Raw genomic sequence first — 17,703 nt, 5'->3', positions numbered from 1 at the left:
TTCCTTTCCAGGTCCAACTGGCCCACCTTCAGCACTCCCTCTAAGCACCCAGACCTCTAGTGGCAGCTCCACCCTGTCCAAGAAGAGGCCTCCTCCCCCACCGCCCGGACACAAGAGAACCCTATCCGACCCTCCCAGCCCACTACCTCACGGGCCCCCAAACAAAGGCGCAGTTCCTTGGGGTAAGTCGTCCTCCAGTCAGGGCCCTCACTGCCTGAGCCAGGCAGCGCGCGGGGCTCGGGGGGCAGTGGGCGCTCAGCACACCCAGCAGATGGAGCAGACCGCACACCCACGCCGGGTGAGGGCCTGGATACATATGATTGTGCAGCCTCTCATGGCCAAGAAACACGGGGGAAAATACCACCACCACTTAAAAAGTGTACTAATGATAAACTGCTGAGCGCTTTTTGTGCACCAGACACCCACCAGGGCCCTGGCGCTCACGCTGGTCTCTCCCAGCTCCTGCCCCCCTGCTCAGCCTCGCCGGCCTGCTTTCACCTCCGGGTCCCCCGGGGCTCTTTCCTTCCTGGGGCCGCCCCCTCCCTGCAGCTCTGTCATGGGCTTGAACGCCTGGCTCCCTCCCGTCCTTCCCCGCCTGCTTGTCTGTCTCCCGGGCCATCCTCTCTAAGGGAGCCCCCTCCCCACTGTTTCTCTCAGGACCCCAGATCACCACTGACAGGGATTCTATTCGTGTTCGGTTTTTTGGTCTCTGGAACATGGCTCCGTGAGAGCCGGGCCCTTGTCTGTCTTGTTCCTTTCTGTGTTCACAGAGCCTAGAGTCGAGCCCAGGATGCAGTAGGTACTCCACGATCGATCGAGAATAAACAAACCCGCCCAGATCAGTTAGTAGTTTACCATTTCAGTGACACCGGTGGCAGAGAACAGATTTCTACCTGCAAGGAACGCGGTTTCCGTCTTTATCTCCCTTTGTAGCTCGCCAGCCTGCCACCAGTTTCGCTCAAGAGCCCGCTGTCTCCCGACGCCCACGGGGCCCTGGCCCTGCCGGTCTGCGTGGCTCACATCCCCTTTGCCAGCGAATCGTGTCCTGGCTTTTTTGTTTGTCTGCAACCGATGGGGAGCTCAGCTGAATGCTTGTAAAGGCCTCGTCAGAAAGCCCCTAATAGGTGTTCTGGATTTGGGGAGCTTCTGGGAAAAGCCATGCTGCCTGTTTGCAGACGGGCACGCCTGTGTGCCCTGTGACCCAGATGCCACAGCGCGTGTGGACTGTCCGTGCTTAGCCGTTCACTCCGCTGGCCTGGTGCCTGGGGTTTGGGCTTCTCCACCCTTGTGCTCGAGGAGCTCGTGGTCCAGGAGGGAGACGCTTGCCGTGCGTCTTCACCAAATACCGCGGAAGTGCTGAAGCAGGGTGTCCAGCTGCGTCGGCAGGCTTTGCGGGGAGGGGACAGTTGCAGCGAGTGTTGACGGATCTGTTCCCGGTGAGACCCGCCGTGGGGAGGGTGCGTGCAGGCGCACGTCAGCACCGTGCAGGTCCCTGGCACTGCCCGAGGCCCCACCCCAGGGCCTTCAGGAGTCCCCAGGATTCTTCCAAAAGGACTTTGCCCCAAATAACGCTCCACTGAAGGTCACCAGTTTCCTGCAGGTTTTCATACCACAAATCACAGACTAACCTTTTCGAACTTCACTAGATTTTGATCCTGTTGTTTACTTGGGTTTTATTTCTGCATAAAGTTCACTGTGCCTCACAGACTCCATCCGTCTGTAGTTAGATTTACTAACTTTCTGTTTTCTGGCTTAAGAATCATCCCTTTCTTAAGTTTCTGTCACAAGACTAAGCAGCAGGACTAGAAAAGAAGTGGGTGTTCATTTCATTTGGTGTGGGTTTGGGTGGGTTTCGTTGTGGACAGGGGGCGTTTTTCACTAAGAAGCAAGGTTGCCCCTGTATGAGAGTGAGTTGGTGCCCGGACGGCGAGCAGGAGCCTTCAAGCTTTGGAAGCTGCGGGCCTGAGCGGTTGGCTGCCACCTACCACCAGCCTCAGGGGACAAAAATCACAATCTCTTCACGCGTAAGTGACCACTGTACACGTCACAAACAACCCCAGGTGGTAATTCTGTTGCCGTCAGGGCCGTTCTTTCTGAGTTGGTGTGTGCGCACATCGGGGAGATGTTCTGAAAGGCGTCTGCAGACGTGGGACGGTAACAAGCCTCTCACCAGGCAGATCAGAGTGGCTCACATCCCGGTCTTCATGCTTTGTGTTGTATGGTCACTGCAGGTTTTGTCCCTACCTGTCTCCCACTGACGTGGTGGTCCAGAAGCCGAAGGCAGGGGCCAGACTGTTAATTAATAAGGCACACGGGGTACCAGATTCCTAGGCAGCATTTATGGCGCCTGTAGTTTCCCTCTAGGCACCCATCTTTCCAGTGCTCTCAGGTTCCCCTAAGCCTCCCGTCTCCTCACAGCCCCTGAGGTGAGGGCCTTTGGACTGTCTGAGATCTGGACCGGGGCGTGGGGGGGGCAGACATGAGGAGGTGGACAGCCGCCGAGCTCGCCCCAGGCCCCACCTGCCCGCCCCCTGACACAGGCCGTGCCTGCTGTGTTGAGTTGGTAGGCCCCCAACTCCATCCTCTCCTCTAAGAGCTGAGCCTTTGCTCATAGTGTGCCCTCAACCTAGAACAGTCTGTCCACTTGTGCTCACGCTTAGTCATCCTTCAAGGCCTACTGTCCAGGGACCTGCTTCAGAGACCGTTCCCAGCTTGGCCAGCACCCCCACACCCGCTCTCTGCTCCTTCTGGCATAGGGATTATCGCACAGTGGTTCTGTTTGCCTTTCTGTCTTTCCCAGTGCAGTGTGAACTCCTTACGAGGGCACGAGCTGTTTCTGTCTCAGTGGAGCTCCGGTGTGGACCCGTATCACACTGCCTGGATTCGAATCCACCTCTGCCACCTGGTAGCCCTGTGGCTTTCAGCAGCTACCTTTGAATTGTTCCATACCTCAGTTTCTCCAGCTGTAAACTGGGGCTAGTCAATAGTACTCATGGAATTCTTAAGCCCAGTTCCACAGAGTAGGAAATGCAAGGGGCTTGACTTTAAGGACACTGAGATTCAGAAAGGTTCAGTCCCCTGCCCAAGTTCTCACAGCTGGTGAGCGGGGAGCCCGTGTGGCTGGGAGAGCCCGTGGCCTGCGTGCTCTCCTTGCTCTGCTGAGCTCTGCACGTGACGGCTCAGTGATCCCCTTGCCTGTCCCCCCGTCTCGGCAGTCGTTTCTTTGCCTGTGAATGGAGACGGGGGAAGGTAGCCCGGCAGGCAGGCACCCTCCGCCTGGCCGTGCCACCTTGTCTCTGCAGCACGGAGCCCTGGTGTGTGGGGAGGCCACCGTGGGCTTTCTGCCTGCCAGGACCACAGCATCCACGGTGCCCGGGATAGCCCGGGCATCACATTACTGCAGCCCCGCTATGGTGGTGGGTTCGGCCATCTGTCTAGGGAGGTGGCAGAGGCCAGGCTTTCAATCAGAAAGCAGTTCGGCCGGTGGGCAGAATCGGGTTTTTGCGGGGACTGCTGAGTTTTGAAGTGGCGTGTCGTTCAACCTCACCTTTGGGGATAAAATAAGTTGTTTATAACCTGCTTTCTAACAGACCAACACATTTTAACACAATTCAAATTAAATTAATAAGGAAATGAGGACAAAGGGAGAATAAAGGGGGCAAAGTAAGATGAAGTGCCAGGAGTGTTATGTCGTCACAAAATGCATAACACGAGGTCACATAGAGCAGCTGGAAATAGACCTCGGCTTTGACACTGAGGTTCTTAGAGGTGAGAGCAAAGAAAATAGTGCAGCCAGTTATCCAGTTCATGGTGGCCATAAGATTGAGCCTTTTCTCACACTTGAGATTCTTGTAATGACTATGTGAGATCAGCTTTCCCTGGGACCTCCGTCCCTTGTCAGGTATTCAGAGAAGTGTTTACGGGGCACGTCCTGGGAAGCCATAGAGTGCACCGAACAAACTTTCCAGAAGCCTTCAGTTCAGATCCACGTTCCACCAATACCTGGCTAAGAGACCTCTGAGAATCCCTGGCATTCCTTATCTTTGGCCACTGGGGCTTAAGTTCTATACACTTCTCTTTTTTTTAATGGAGAGTAGATAATGGACGAAAAACTATACCACAAGATGATTCTCTTCTCACATTTCAAGGCAAGAACGTCCAGGTAAAATGGGTCAATATTTGAAATGTTTGATCCAAGTCCCCCACGTCTACTTATTAGAAGTAGTATCGGCTTCTAAAAGAGCCTTCGGGTAGAAACTTCCTGATTCTTTCTTTTTCATGGATTTCCCAATATATTCTCAAGTCACCTCCCCCCACCACTCCAACCCCATTTTACGTGCAGTTCTAGAGATAACAATGGCTGCCACCATGTGTAGATTATTCACCATGTACCAGCTGCTGTGCACTGGTTCATGCGTTACTGCATTAAGCCAGCACAGCCGTCCTACGAGATAGGGACTGTCACAGTCCCTGGTTTACTGATGAGGGAGTTGAATCACAGAGGTCAGGTGACTTGTCCGATAACTTCAGAGCCTGGATTCGAACCTGTTTCTGACTCCGAGGTTCGTATAATTACCCACTCTTCAGAAGACTCCTGGAGCCTGTGTGCCAGGCACTGCCGGGCAGTGCCCTGCTCTCGTTCCACACTCCTGGCCCACAGCTTCTGAGCTACAGTAAGTGACCTGGAGCCTTGGCCACAGCTTCTTAAACTGTCTGCCCACCGTCCGTCTCCAGCCCTCTCCTCACACATCTGTGTGTGTACCACAGTCATTTCCCAGGTTGCACGGAGAGAGGAAAAAAGGATTGAGCCGTTTCCGGGCTTCTGCGCCTCCCTCTAGGGCTACCCTATTTTTGGAACTTTTTCGAAGCCACGCTTCTCTGCCCAGGCACAGCAGGTGGCCTTTGCCTGGCTCTGAGGAAGACAGGATTCCTGTCCGCCAGACCGCAGCTGCCTCCCCACCCAGGTGCGCAAGAAACCAGGCCGTGGGTGGAGGAGTGGAGGAGTCCGCTCTGTGGGCCTTGTCTTTATTCAGCAGCACCCAGTGACTGCTCTGTGCGGACATTGGGCTCCAGTGGGGCTGCAGGAACGGACAAGGCAGAGCCCCTGTCTGTGAAGTGCTCACCTGTGGAGGAAATAAATCACCTGCATTTTTGTTACATCTCATCAGAGAGCTCAGAACAGTGATCTCCGTTTGTGTCGTGCCCCCTGTGGTCCAGCACCGTGAACTACACTCCGTGGTTTCTCTCTCATGATGTTCGTGCCCATCTAGTGAAGTAGGTACTGTTATTCCTGTTTTAAAGATGAGGGAACTGAGGCTCAGTAGAAAAAGCAGTGTCATCAAAACTCACACCCACTGGTCGGTGGTACGGCTGGAATTCAAAACCAGGCTTGTCTGGCTCCAAAACCTGCACCCTGATCATCCTCTGTGATGAGTGGTTGTAGGCTTAGCGGGGGTGTGGAGAGACCGAGTCTGGCTTGGGAAGAATTCTCAGAAATGGACTTTGGAGAGACCCTTTGAGGGTTACAAAGGAATTTACCCCAAGTGGGAGGGGATAGGCGGTGCAGGGAGAAGGAACAGAGGGAGCAAATTCACAGAGGCGTAAAAACACACAGTGTCTTTGGAGCGTGGCCAGAGGGGAGGGTTAGATGGGGACACTGGACATATGAGCTGGGGCTGTCGGACCACAGCCCCGGACGTGACGGCTTGTCTGTGTGACAGAGTGGGCGGCCCCGGGCAGAGCCGGGGGCTCTTGCAGCCTTTATGGTCTCATATTCAGTCTCACGCCTAATAGGGTTCAGAATCACTGGTTTGGGGTGTTTTCCACCTGGAACGGAAATTAGCAGATGCAACAGCTTATTCCCATACCGCACTGAGAAGAAATGCCTGCCTTAAAGGAAGTCTCAGCTCGAAAGATGTCGTGAGAGTCTGCCAAAGAAGTCCTTCATTGTTAAGCTACAGACTCGTGGAAATATATGGATGGTTAGGAGGGGTGTCTTATTAAAATAAATCTGTATTTGAAAGTCTTTGGCCCTGGTACCACCAGGTGAGCTTGTTCCCTCTTGTATGTACGTCCTGAAGTTAAAGTCCTTCCCGGGAGCGCCCGCCTCAGTGCTGTGCCAGCTGCTTCCTGTCCTGTAGGTTAGTGGGACTGGGATTGGAGGGGCGAGTGTGGTGGTTGAACGCAGGCCCTGGAGGGGCGCTTACCAGCTGCTTGACCTTGACCTTTGCTTTACTTCTTTGTTTCTTCTTACACAATGTAAGTGCCTTCCATTTTCTATCTCAAAGACGTAATGAGGGCTTCCCTGGTGGCGCAGTGGTTGAGAATCCGCCTGCCGATGCAGGAGACACGGGTTCGTGCCCTGGTCCGGGAAGATCCCACATGCCGCGGAGCAACTAAGCCCGTGAGCCATGGCCGCTAGGCCTGCGTGTCCGGAGCCTGTGCTCCGCAACGGGAGAGGCCACAACAGTGAGAGGCCCGCATACCGCAAAAAAAAAAAAAAAAAAAAAAAAAAAAAAAAAAAAAAAAAAAAAAAAGACGTAATGACTAGGGGGTACCTAGCACAGTACCTCACTCACAGTAAGTGCTCAGTACACAGTAGTTGCTATTACCAATGTTGCTATTGGCGCGTCACGATGGGTAACGAAAAGTGCGTGCATTTGTGTACAGGACCGCTAGGTACATCGTGCGGCCGTGCGACCTGTGGCCATTGGGTCACTTGACCCTGTCTCCTCATCTTGAAAACGAGGACGGGGCCAGCTCCCCCTGCTGTGAGGAGGGAGAGCGTGGGCGCCTCTGCACAGTGAGCGTTAGTCCAGGTGCTTGCTTGGCCTGCGCCCTTCACCTCCCCCCTTCAGCCGGCCCGTCAGTGCCACCCGGGAGGTGCTGCAGGCATCCAGGCGGGGATGGGGTTCTGCAGAAAGAGGAGCACTGGGAGTGTCCAGGGCAGTCGCTGGAAGGGCGAGCAGGCGAGGAAAGGGAGCAGCACCCCAGAGACAGCCGTGCCCTGGAGGCTCCTGGGGTCCCTCCTGGGTGCCCGGCACTTGGGCTCCTCCCAGTGCGGAACGGGCCACGGAAGAGCCCACTTTGATTCTGGCCGATCTCTGTCTGTCCTCGACAAGCCCGTGGATTTGGTCTTGCTGCTACCCCGTTGAAGGTGTTTCACTGTTGAGGGTCCATGTCCCCCAGAGAGGGCTTTCCCTGCCCCTCTGACCAGTTCACTTTATTTATTTATTCATTTTTAAAAATAAATTTATCTATTTTATTTATTTATTTTTGGCTGCGTTGGGTCTCCGTTGCTGCGTGCGGGCTTTCTCTAGTTGCGACGGGCGGGGGCTACTTACTCTTCGTTGCGGTGCGCGGGCTTCTCGTTGCGGTGGCTTCTCTTGTTGCGGAGCACGGGCTCTAGGCGCGGGGGCTTCAGTAGTTGTGGCACGTGGGCTCAGTAGTTGTGGCATGCGGGCTTAGTTGCTTCACGGCATGTGGGATCTTCCCAGACCAGGGCTCAAACCCGTGTCCCCTGCATTGGCAGGCGGATTCTTAACCACTACACCACCAGGGAAGCCCATGACCTGTTCACTTTAGATGCGATTTCCTTCTCCTTGTTTCACAGCACCCAACCCTGTCAGCATTCATCTCACCCCGTGTTATCAGTAGCGGTCATGCCTGAGCCCCTCACCGGTGGGATGACATACTCTGAAAGACCAGTGAGGTTTAACTTGCCTTTGTGCCTCCTGCTCCGTGTTCATGCCTTGCACATAGTAGATGCTTAATAAACATTCATGTTTGAACGAATGATTAGTAAATAAGTGACTGAGGGCCTTGCCCAGCAGATGGCCAGTCACCACCACCCTGCTGAATAATGGTGTGTGTGTGTACACACACACACACACACACACACACACACACCAGTGGTGGTCCCCTGGCGTGGGAATCTGTGGTGAACTTGAAGCCTTACTCTGCTTCCCCTGCCACCAAGCTAAGGACAAGATCCTGAGCCTACGGGACATCCCCCAAGTCCTGTGACCTTGGAGGCCGTGCCAGGGAGCAGACCACTCATCATTTTTAAACATTTAATAGGAACAAAAACATTGTCAAGACCCAAACCGGTTTGTTGTAATGTCAAAACTGTGTACTGTTCTAGCTTGACGCTCTTGACTTCCTTTCTGGACCCTGAGGGTGGCCTGCCTGCCTATTCTTACCTCCCCACATTCCGTTTCCTGTTGGAAAATGTGGCTTTTCACATTTGATCTTCCCCCCCAGGTAACGACGTGGGTCCGTCATCATCAAGTAAGACCGCTAACAAGTTCGAGGGCCTGTCCCAGCAGTCGAGGTGAGCCATCCGCACACGTGCTCACTTGGCAGGCTCACGGTCGCCGTGCGCAGAGTTACAGAATTGGGTTTTAGGGGCCATCTGCTCAAGGTGTGGCCTGCCAGCTGGCGCTGATCATGCTGAGAGCCTGAGCGCTTCCCCTCGGTTTGCAAGCGCCCCTTGGCAGACAGTTCTCGAGGCCAGGCAGGGTCTGCAGACCTTGTTTCAGGGGAGCACCGCTCTCCACATCCAGGTTCCTGCTGTGAATGGACCCCACCTCCCCGAGGATCGCAGGGTCTGCCAGAATGAGTTCTTACTTTCAATTTTTTAATTTAGTCATCTTGTTTTGTTACTTTCCCTCTTGACTCCATTTTAGAGACTTGGGAATAAAAAGATAAATCTCAGGGAAATCCAATAGCCTAGAGATTTTCAAACATAAAAATATGACTCTTTCCAGATTCCCTGTCTGTAAGACTTACTTAAGCTAGGCTAAAAGGGGGACGTGGTGTCCCTTTCTCCCCTCCTCCGCTGAAATGAGATACTTTGGAAGGTCTTCTTTGGGCAGCATCTACCCAGTCCCAGTGCAGAGGGTTTTCTCGAGAAGTGTGACCCAGGTAAGGACACAAGGAGCCGCCGCTTCCCAGAGCTTGTCAAAGCTAAAAAATGAAGTCCTCATTTCTTTTAATGCCACTATCTCGTTTAGTCTTTATGACCCTGTGAGGCAGCCCGGTCACTGCTGCCCTCAGTTTTATATGAGGACACGGACCCCGGGAGTTTAAGCGGCAGCAGATGCAGAGCTGGACTCACCCCGGGGGTTCTCAGATACCACGTTCCACAGCCTCCCCTTCTTCTCGCCATGCCTGCCACTCCACTCAGCCCCTCCCCACCTTGCCCTGGGGGGCTCTAAACCGCAGGACGGGTGGTCTCCTTCCAGAGGAAGGAGAGTCTGACGCAGAGAAAGTGCCCACAAAATGTTCTTTACGTGGAATCAAGGCCCCCCACAGGTACACGCACATACATATACGTGTACGCACACACATATGCATGTACACGCATATATACATGTACACACACACGTGCACACAGCCCCACCAGCAGCATAGGAAGGAGCCTGAGTCCACGCACACGCAGTGTCAACCCCAGGTTTCCCATATGAGGCATTTCCGAGCCTCTGGCTTGGCCTCAGTACGCTGGTCAGGAAACCATTGAACTTACGTTCGTGATAGGCAGGTGTGCATCCCTGCGAAGACGCTGAGGCCGAAACACACACTCCAGCAATGTTCAGAGCAAAGCCCTCACGTGTTTACTCTTTCCGGTGTGGTTTCATCTCAACAACCTGATCCTCCAGTAACCCAGAGACCTTAGGATTTCAAAGGAGCCGAGGAAAGAGCAGTTAAGATCAAGGGTGATTTGTCGGCCAGGATGGAAGATGCTTACATTTCATCTTTTTTATTGGACTTTTGTTTTCTTTTTGGTTGGTTTGCCTTTTCCTGTCCTTTTAAATGCAGTTAGGCTAGAAAGAAGGGGGGAAAGCCAGTTCTTAGGCCACCAGAGGACAGAAAAGGATAAATGAGGTAATAAAAGGGACTCTCGGCAGATACAAGTCCGGCACTTGGATGCTATTGCTGTTTGGGTCTGCAGTGCTCCCGGTGTCCTCTGGGAAAGATAGAGCCTCTTGTTAAAGGAAAAGAGTGCATTCCAACTGAGAGATGCCACCTGCAGCGCTGGCATTTCTGTGGTGGCAGGCGTGTGAGGAGTCACATGATGTCAGACAACACAGGGCGGCTTCTGTGCCAGGGGCCTGCGTCCCCCGGCTTTCTTCCTCTGCTCGTTTACAAGTCGCCCAAAAGGAGGAAAAGCTCAGGGAAAGTCTGGAGGCCTGAGACCCAAGCTGTTTGCTCTGGTGCAGAGAGAGACAACATAAGGGCTCTGGAGTCAAACAGCTGGGTCTGAATATGCAGCTCCACCACTGAGCAGCCTCGGGACCTCTGCCGGCCACTGAAGCTGCACAGGCTCCAGTTTCCTCTTGTGAAAACGGAGGTGACGAGAGTTACGTTTGGGGTCGTTACTTCTGTGCAGTGCCCTGGGGGCACGACCTGCAGTGTGCCAGGCGCTTTCATAAACGCTGTCACCTCTAGGGAAAGGTTTCAAGAAGAGGAGGAATTAGGCTCTATCATTCAGAGGGTTGTTTGTTTCATGACTTTCCCTCTTGACTCCATTTTGCAGACTTGGGAATAAGAAGATAATCCTCAGCTAAATCCAGGCAAACGTTGAATTAGGGAAAGTAGACTATAATCTTTTGTTAGAGAAATTCTGAAAGACTTTTTAGATAATTCTGTAAAGTCCTATGACTTCCTTGAGTAATATATATCGCTGTTGATTTTATAGCACTTTGAGATCCTAAATGATTCTTATTTATTAATTAGCACCGGTTCTGCAAAGACTGCCCTTGGCCCAAGAGTTCTTCCTAAACTACCTCAGAAAGGTAAGATTTATCTTTTTCATATTTGCATGTAATTAGAGTGTCACTGTACCCTCCAAGGGGACAGGGGCGTCTGTCTCTTTTGTTCCCTGCTCTATCTCAGATGCCTAGAGCAGTAGCTGGTATGTAGTAGATGTGTATTTAATGTTTGTTCAATGAAGAAAAATATTTATAGGCTCAAATTTTGTGATTAGCAAAACACCAAACTCTTCCTTAAAAACACCATGCTTTTTCAGAAGACACATCATTAGTATCCCCAGGTGCCATTTCTTCTCTTGCAAACATGATCAGAGAGACCTGGGAACCAGTACTAGCTCTGCCACTTACTAGCTGTGTGGCCTGGGCAGGGGACTCCGAAGCTTCAGTAAGCCTCGGATTCCTCACCTGTCAGTAGGGCCAGGACACTTGCTTCACCAGCTTTTGTAAGGACGAAGTGAGATGATGCTTCAGAAAGGCTGGATTTTGCTGACCGGCATCCCCCTGTGGTTATTTGACATGTTCCTCTGTCCTCTGTATTTACTAGCAATTGAAAGTTGGATCAAGAGACCCGATCAGATACAAGTGCAGGCTTTGCACGACTCCTTCCCGGGTTGTGGTGCCTCTTCTGCAGTTGAGAGGGACGTTTGAGTGACGTTCCAGATGCTGATACTCAAAGCCAGGATCCATTCATGCATCCTCTGTTAAGACCGCTCCACAAGGCCGTCGGCGGGGGCGCACGCTCAGCCCGCCTGCAGCCTTTGGCCCGGCTGGTTGCTCTCTCTGCGCTTGGCCTGCGGACACCGTCCTGTTCTTAGGGCACTGACGGTCCCTGCTCCCCTCCGGTGCTGGGCCTTCCTCATGTCCTCAGCCTCCAGAAGTTGGCTCGGCCATGGTCACTTCCCTTGTGAATATGCCCTCATTCCCTGGGGAACCCACCCTGGCACCTCCACATTATCCACCCAGCCCAAGAATCCCTCTGTAATCCCAACTCACACACTCCAGCCTCTGTAATATCTCTGCTCTATCACATGTCTAATAGGCTGCTCAGCTGAAGATTTTGAATACGCTTCTGACCCCACCCCCCTAGACTTGTTTTTCCCACAGTGTCCCTATCGGTTACAGGCGATATTGTCCAGGTCCAGGTGTTTGGGCCTTAAAACCTAAGAAGGAAGCTCAACTCCCTCCATCCTGCCGTGCCCCACATCCAGTGTTTGCACACGTACTGTTGGTTCTCCCTTCAATGTGTCTGAACATCCAGGCACTTCCTCCCATGTCCCACTCTCACCGTGGTCCACGGGACCATCATCTCTTGTCTGGGCGCTTGTAGCCTCCTACCTGGTCTGCTTGCCTCTGCCCTGGCCCTGCAGTCTTTCCCCAACGGGAGAGCCAGGGTGTGATCCATGTTAAATCAGTCACTCCTGTCCCATCCATCCAGTGGTTCCCTCTCTCACCCAAAAAAAAGGCAGAGTCCCCAGATGTGTTCTGAGCCTCCTGAGCTGGAGACAGAGGGCGTCTGTGATGTCGAGAGGGACGGGGCTGCAGCTCCTTCTCCTGCCTGCCCCCCTCCCCCCAAGCACCTGCCACCAGCTGGCACTTTCACATGGACTGTCCTGGCCACATCTCACTCTTTTTCCCTCCCAAACATCACCCATTTTTGAACTCCTTTGGGCAACTTTTAAAAGGCTTAATTAAAGCCTTCTCAACTAGGGACAGACTGCTGCACAGAGCCATTTGTTTAAGGAGTTTTAAAAGGCAATAGTATAAAGGCTCACCTGGTGGCGCAGTGGTTGAGAGTCTGGCTGCCGATGCAGGGAGCACGGGTTCGCGCCCCGGTCCGGGAAGATCCCATGTGCTGCGGAGCGGCTGGGCCCGTGAGCCATGGCCGCTGAGCCTGCGCGTCCAGAACCTGTGCTCCGCAACGGGAGAGACCGCGACAGTGAGAGGCCCGCGCACCGCGATGAAGAGTGGCCCCCGCTCGCTGCAACTAGAGAAAGCCCTCACACAGAGACAAAGACGCAACACAGCCAAATAAATTAATTAATTATTATTTTTTTAAAGCAGGCAATAGTATAGAAACCTCAGGGGATCTTGCGATCTGAACAGAGTCACTGTGGTTCTGTACTGTGATTCAGCTACCTGGCCCCTTACATTCTTCCTCAGTTGTCATCATAATGAAACTACAGTTTTGCATCCTGGGTTTTTCCACTTAGCATTTCGGCGTACGTATTTTTCCAGGTGTCCGTGAGCTCTTCGCGAATGTCGTTAGGCTTGCGCTCCTCCATTGAGTGGGTGCCATCCTCTGCCTGGCACTCCCTTTGTCGGAAACGCGGGCTTGAGAGTGTGCGGGCTCTTTCCTCCCCCTCCTCCTCCTCCCCCTCCTCCTCCTCTTCCTCCTCCTCCTCTTCCTCCTCTTCCTCCCCCTCCCCCTCCTCCTCCCCCTCCTCCTCCCCCTCCTCCTCCTCCTCCTGCTCCTGTTACGTCCTTTGAGTCCGTTCTCAGGAACGAACCATATTTGCTTGTCTGTCCATCAGAGTTAAGAATGCCGTTCAGAAAGGACTTTTAATTAGAGAGGGGAAAACCCAAATCAGCTTGGAAATAAAATAGCCAGAGATTGGGCAGGCTTCCCTGGAGGAGAAACTGTCTCTTTCTTATTTATTTGTGTTACAAAAGTAATATATATTCATCCTAGAAGATTTTAAAAATACAGATAAGCATAAAGAAGAAAATACAAACCACCTGAAGTCTCACCACCCAGGATAAACAATTTGGTTTATCCTTTACTATGCTTTTTTTTACATCGCTATGTAAGCTGATTTTTGTCACATAATAAATCAAGAACCCTTTCCATGACATAAATTACACTCTTACTGGCTGCGTAGTACTCCGTTGTCTGATACCAGGACATACTAAGCAGTCTGTCCTATTCCACATTCACCCGGTTCACAGTTTTTTCACTATAAACAGTGCCATGCTGGACAACTCAACACAGGCATGTCAGTGCCTGGCTTTGATCCCTTTTTAGGACAGATTCCTAGAATCAGAGTTGCATGTTTGGATGGCCCAGCACTTTCTCACAGTTTCTATTTCCCCAGAAGTGTGGCTCAGAGCTCGGGTTTCCAGCCCCACTGCCTCAGGGAATCTCCCAGCTTCTCCCCCATCACTACCTCAGACTTCTGTTTACCACAGTATCTGACTTCCAAGAGAGGAATCTGATGGACCTGCTGTCAGTTTCTGAGCCGAGCCACATCTGCTGAAGCTCATGGGCCAGCCTGGGAGCAGGGTGCCCTTGAATTTGATTTCCTTAGGAAGGGATGTGGCTGGGCAGGCTGCAGTACAGCTTGTGACAGTTTACAATACTGGGGTTTGTCTTTCTTTTTTTAAAAATAATTTTTTTTTTTTTTTTTTTTTTTTTTTTTTGCGGTACACGGGCCCCTCACTGTTGTGGCCTCTCCCGTTGTGGAGCACAGGCTCTGGACGTGCAGGCTCAGCGGCCACGGCTCACGGGCCCAGCCGCTCCGCGGCATGTGGGATCTTCCTGGACCGGGGCACAAACCCGCGTCCTCTGCATCGGCAGGCGGACTCTCAACCACTGCACCACCGGGGAAGCCCAAAAAATAAAATTTTGAGAATATCTTTCTGAATTTTATATTTCTAGAATAAAATTTGGCTAGTTTGGCTCACTCAGTGTGCCTTAGTCAGCTGTGTCCTCATTGAGCATATGCTATGTGCTTGGTGAATCGTGGCCTCAAGGAACCTTGTCTAGCAGTAATGATGATATTCTGCTATACCTAGAGCCTGCCAGGTGCTGTTGGCAAATTCTTTACGTATGCCAACTCATGATGAGGAAGGTGAGGCACAGAGAGGTCGTGTAATTTGCTGACGTCACACAGCTAGTAAGTAAGTGGTGAAGCTGATTTGGAGATGTGTCCTTAGTATCCTAAGTTCCACTGGATAGAGCTGTGCAAAGGTTTCAACAAACTACAGAATTTCCAAGCCATGGAGTACCATGCAGCCATTAAAGAGAAGGAAGAGGAACTGACTTAGAAATTCTGCCAAACCTATTAAATGGGAAAAAAAATAAAGTTGCAAACACTGTCTGTATCGTAATGCCATTTATGGGTTTTAAAAGATAATTCATACACTCATGTACGTGCACCACTCAAATGGAAGAAAGGTTACCTCAGAGGGGTGGTGCGTGGGCGTGGTGAGGGAGGAACCTTTTCCCTCTTACTTAGTGCATGAATCATATAAAACGTGGGGAATTAATAATATTGTACATTATGATGCTGCTGTAGAACGGAATAGACTGCTACATTAAAAATGCTCACTGGACTTCCCTGGTGGTCCAGTGGATAAGACTCTGCACTTCTAGTGCAGGGGACCCAGGTTCCATCCCTGATCAGGGAACTAGATCCCACGTGCCTCAACTAAGAGTCCACATGCCACGACTAAAGATCCCACGTGCTGCAACTAAGACCCAGCGCAGCCAAATACATAAATAAATAAGTATTTTAGCTCTATATATGCTACTAATAGAGAATTTTTATTAACACAGGAAATACTCTTGCTAAAACAGTATATAGATAAAAGCAGATAAATGTTTCATCTATGAGGAATACATAGAAAAGTCCAGAAGGAAATTACATCAAAGTATTTTAAATGGCTACATTTAGGCAGGAGGCTTATGGAAAACTTCCTTTAGCTCTATACTTTTCAGTTTTCTGTAATCTGTATTACGTTTATAGTTGTGATAGGGTTTTTTAAAATTTTTTCTGGATTAGTTTGGATGTCCTGTTCATAAACTGAAGCATAAAATCACCCACTGTAATGTGGATGCCTCCCAGGCTTCCGACTTTCACCTTCTTCAAAGCAGGCAGTGCGTGCATCTGCATCCAGAGCACTCCCTCGGGGTTGGTCCTCCATGTGACCGTGACAGGGGAACGCAGCTCTGATCCCCTCACGTCCCTGTCCAGTGACGCCCCTCTCTGTGTTGTTTCCCTCAGTGGCACTAAGGAAAACAGAGACCAGCCATCATCTCTCCCTCGACAAAGCCAACGTCCAGCCCGAACTCTTCCAGAAGTCATCACAGTTAGCAGAGTTACCGCAGAAGCCGCCACCCGGAGACCTGCCCCCGAAGCCCACAGAACTGGCCCCCAAACCCCCAATCGGAGACCTGCCCCCCAAGCCGCAGCTCGCAGACCTGCCGCCCAAGCCGCAGGTGAAGGACCTGCCGCCCAAGCCGCAGCTGGGAGACTTGCTGGCGAAACCCCAGGCGGCAGACGCCTCTCCCAAGGCCCAGCCGCCCCCAGAGCCCGCCCCCAAGTCACACCCGGCCGATCTCTCCCCCAATATCCCGAAGCAGGCGTCCGAGGACTCCAACGACCTCACGCCCACCCTGCCGGAGACGCCCGTGCCGCTGCCCAGGAAGATCCACACGGTGGGTGGACCGCCGGCCGGCCCGGCTCGGGGGGCGTGATGGGGGCATGGAGGCCGGGGGTCGGGACCGGGCTGCGGACCCCGCAGACAGGCCTCAGGACCTGCGTCCCCTGTGACCACGGGGGCTTGGCCACTGAATTACGTGCCCTGAGCCTGGGTTTCCTTATGTGCAGATCAGAGCTAGGACAGTGCCCGAGTTCACGGGTGATGAAACGCAGTGACAGATGAGCTGCGCCCAGTAACACTCAGCAAGTGGTCGCTCTTGCCTCGGATCCTTGAGGAGGAGCCCTTTCCTTTCCCGAGGTCACAGGAAAGCGGTCTCCTCTCGGGGCTCTGAGCACCTCGCTCCTCTGCTTCTCACGGCGTCTTCCTGGAGGAACTGGGCACAGAGCCCCAAAACATTTGCACCAACACAGAATTTGGTTTGAGGTCTCCCATCCTGTCATTGTCCTGAAGTGCTTTCTACTCTGTGATAACAGCCATTTTACTTTCATGTAAACATGCTTTTCACCCCCGCTGCCCGCCCCAAAAATGTTGTTCTGGAAAAACGGAGCTCTGGGGAGATGCACGTGTGCTGTCTGGCTGCCCGTGGCCGTAGCCTCACAGGGTCACGAGCACCCAGGATGAGGAGCACAGTTAGTGGGGGACTAAAAGCCTCTACTCACATCTCACTATAAAAAGCCGACGTTGCAGTAAAAGTGAGTCACTTCGGTACTAAAGGAGAAGCGAGGCGAGTACAGCCCCTCCTCTCCTGGGTGCGAGACCACACACGCGTCCATCAGCGGGTGCCCGCTCTCCTCCCGGGCAGCCTCCCGAGGCGCCCGAGCACACGCACGGCCTTGGCGTGCGTCTAGTTCCAGATTGTGCTGCTGCACGCTTTACTGTTCATCTCGTGTAACCCTCCCTGTCACAAGTGGCCACACACAGCTTGCTCACAGAGTCAGAGCTGAGAAGACTCAAGATCTCTACTGGCACAGCTCCGCTGGCTTCTCAGACCCCACCCGCTGCAGCACAGCCCAGGGAGGGGGCTGCAGAAGCCAGCGGGTCATCAGGGCGACTGACCGAGGGAGAAGCCAGCAGACGGAGGGGAGAAGCGCTTGACCCAAAACTTTTAGAGACGCAGCTTGCTTTTTTCTTCCTAATTATTTAATAAGCCGGGCACCAGAAACATCCTTTAGAAGGTCATTTCCCTACTTCCATCTTCCTGTTTGCAAAGAACTGGAAATCCAACAAATAAAAGCCCAAGTCAAAATGGGTCGAAAGCTAAAACGTTTTGGGGAACTGCCTGGCGTCCTCCCTGCCCCAGGCTGCCCTGCCCTGTTTAAGCAGCGTGTGCTGACTCAGTGCTTTGCACGAGGGGCTGAGAAATGTGTTTATGTCGCACGTTCCGTGTGCGGAAGCTGCATGTCCTGCGTTACAGCATGTTTCCCCAGACCATTTTTAGACTCTGCTGTCACCTCTGCAAGCTGCCGTGGGTTGGGGTAGGGGAGCGCGC

At 52.6% G+C, this 17,703-nt stretch overlaps 1 protein-coding gene across 3 annotated transcripts in view; it reads left to right on the top strand.

Annotated features, from left to right (window-relative positions):
• Positions 1–17,703, top strand: part of ASAP1 (ArfGAP with SH3 domain, ankyrin repeat and PH domain 1) — a 352,190-nt gene that overhangs the window by 329,282 nt on the left and 5,205 nt on the right. For 2 of the 3 annotated variants that reach the window (XM_067017038.1, XM_059043147.2), the window contains 4 exons: positions 12–182; positions 8,263–8,332; positions 10,738–10,796; positions 15,776–16,209. In XM_067017038.1, coding sequence (XP_066873139.1) covers positions 12–182; positions 8,263–8,332; positions 10,738–10,796; positions 15,776–16,209 — 734 coding nt within the window. The remainder of the gene's footprint in view (positions 1–11; positions 183–8,262; positions 8,333–10,737; positions 10,797–15,775; positions 16,210–17,703) is intronic. The other variant, XM_059043152.2, reaches the window with a different exon arrangement.

The sequence above is a fragment of the Kogia breviceps genome, chromosome 17 (assembly GCF_026419965.1).
Source record: "Kogia breviceps isolate mKogBre1 chromosome 17, mKogBre1 haplotype 1, whole genome shotgun sequence".
Classification (NCBI taxonomy): domain Eukaryota; kingdom Metazoa; phylum Chordata; class Mammalia; order Artiodactyla; family Physeteridae; genus Kogia; species Kogia breviceps.
The sequence above is the reverse complement of the archived record's forward strand: the minus strand, read 5'-3'. Positions and strand labels throughout refer to the sequence as shown.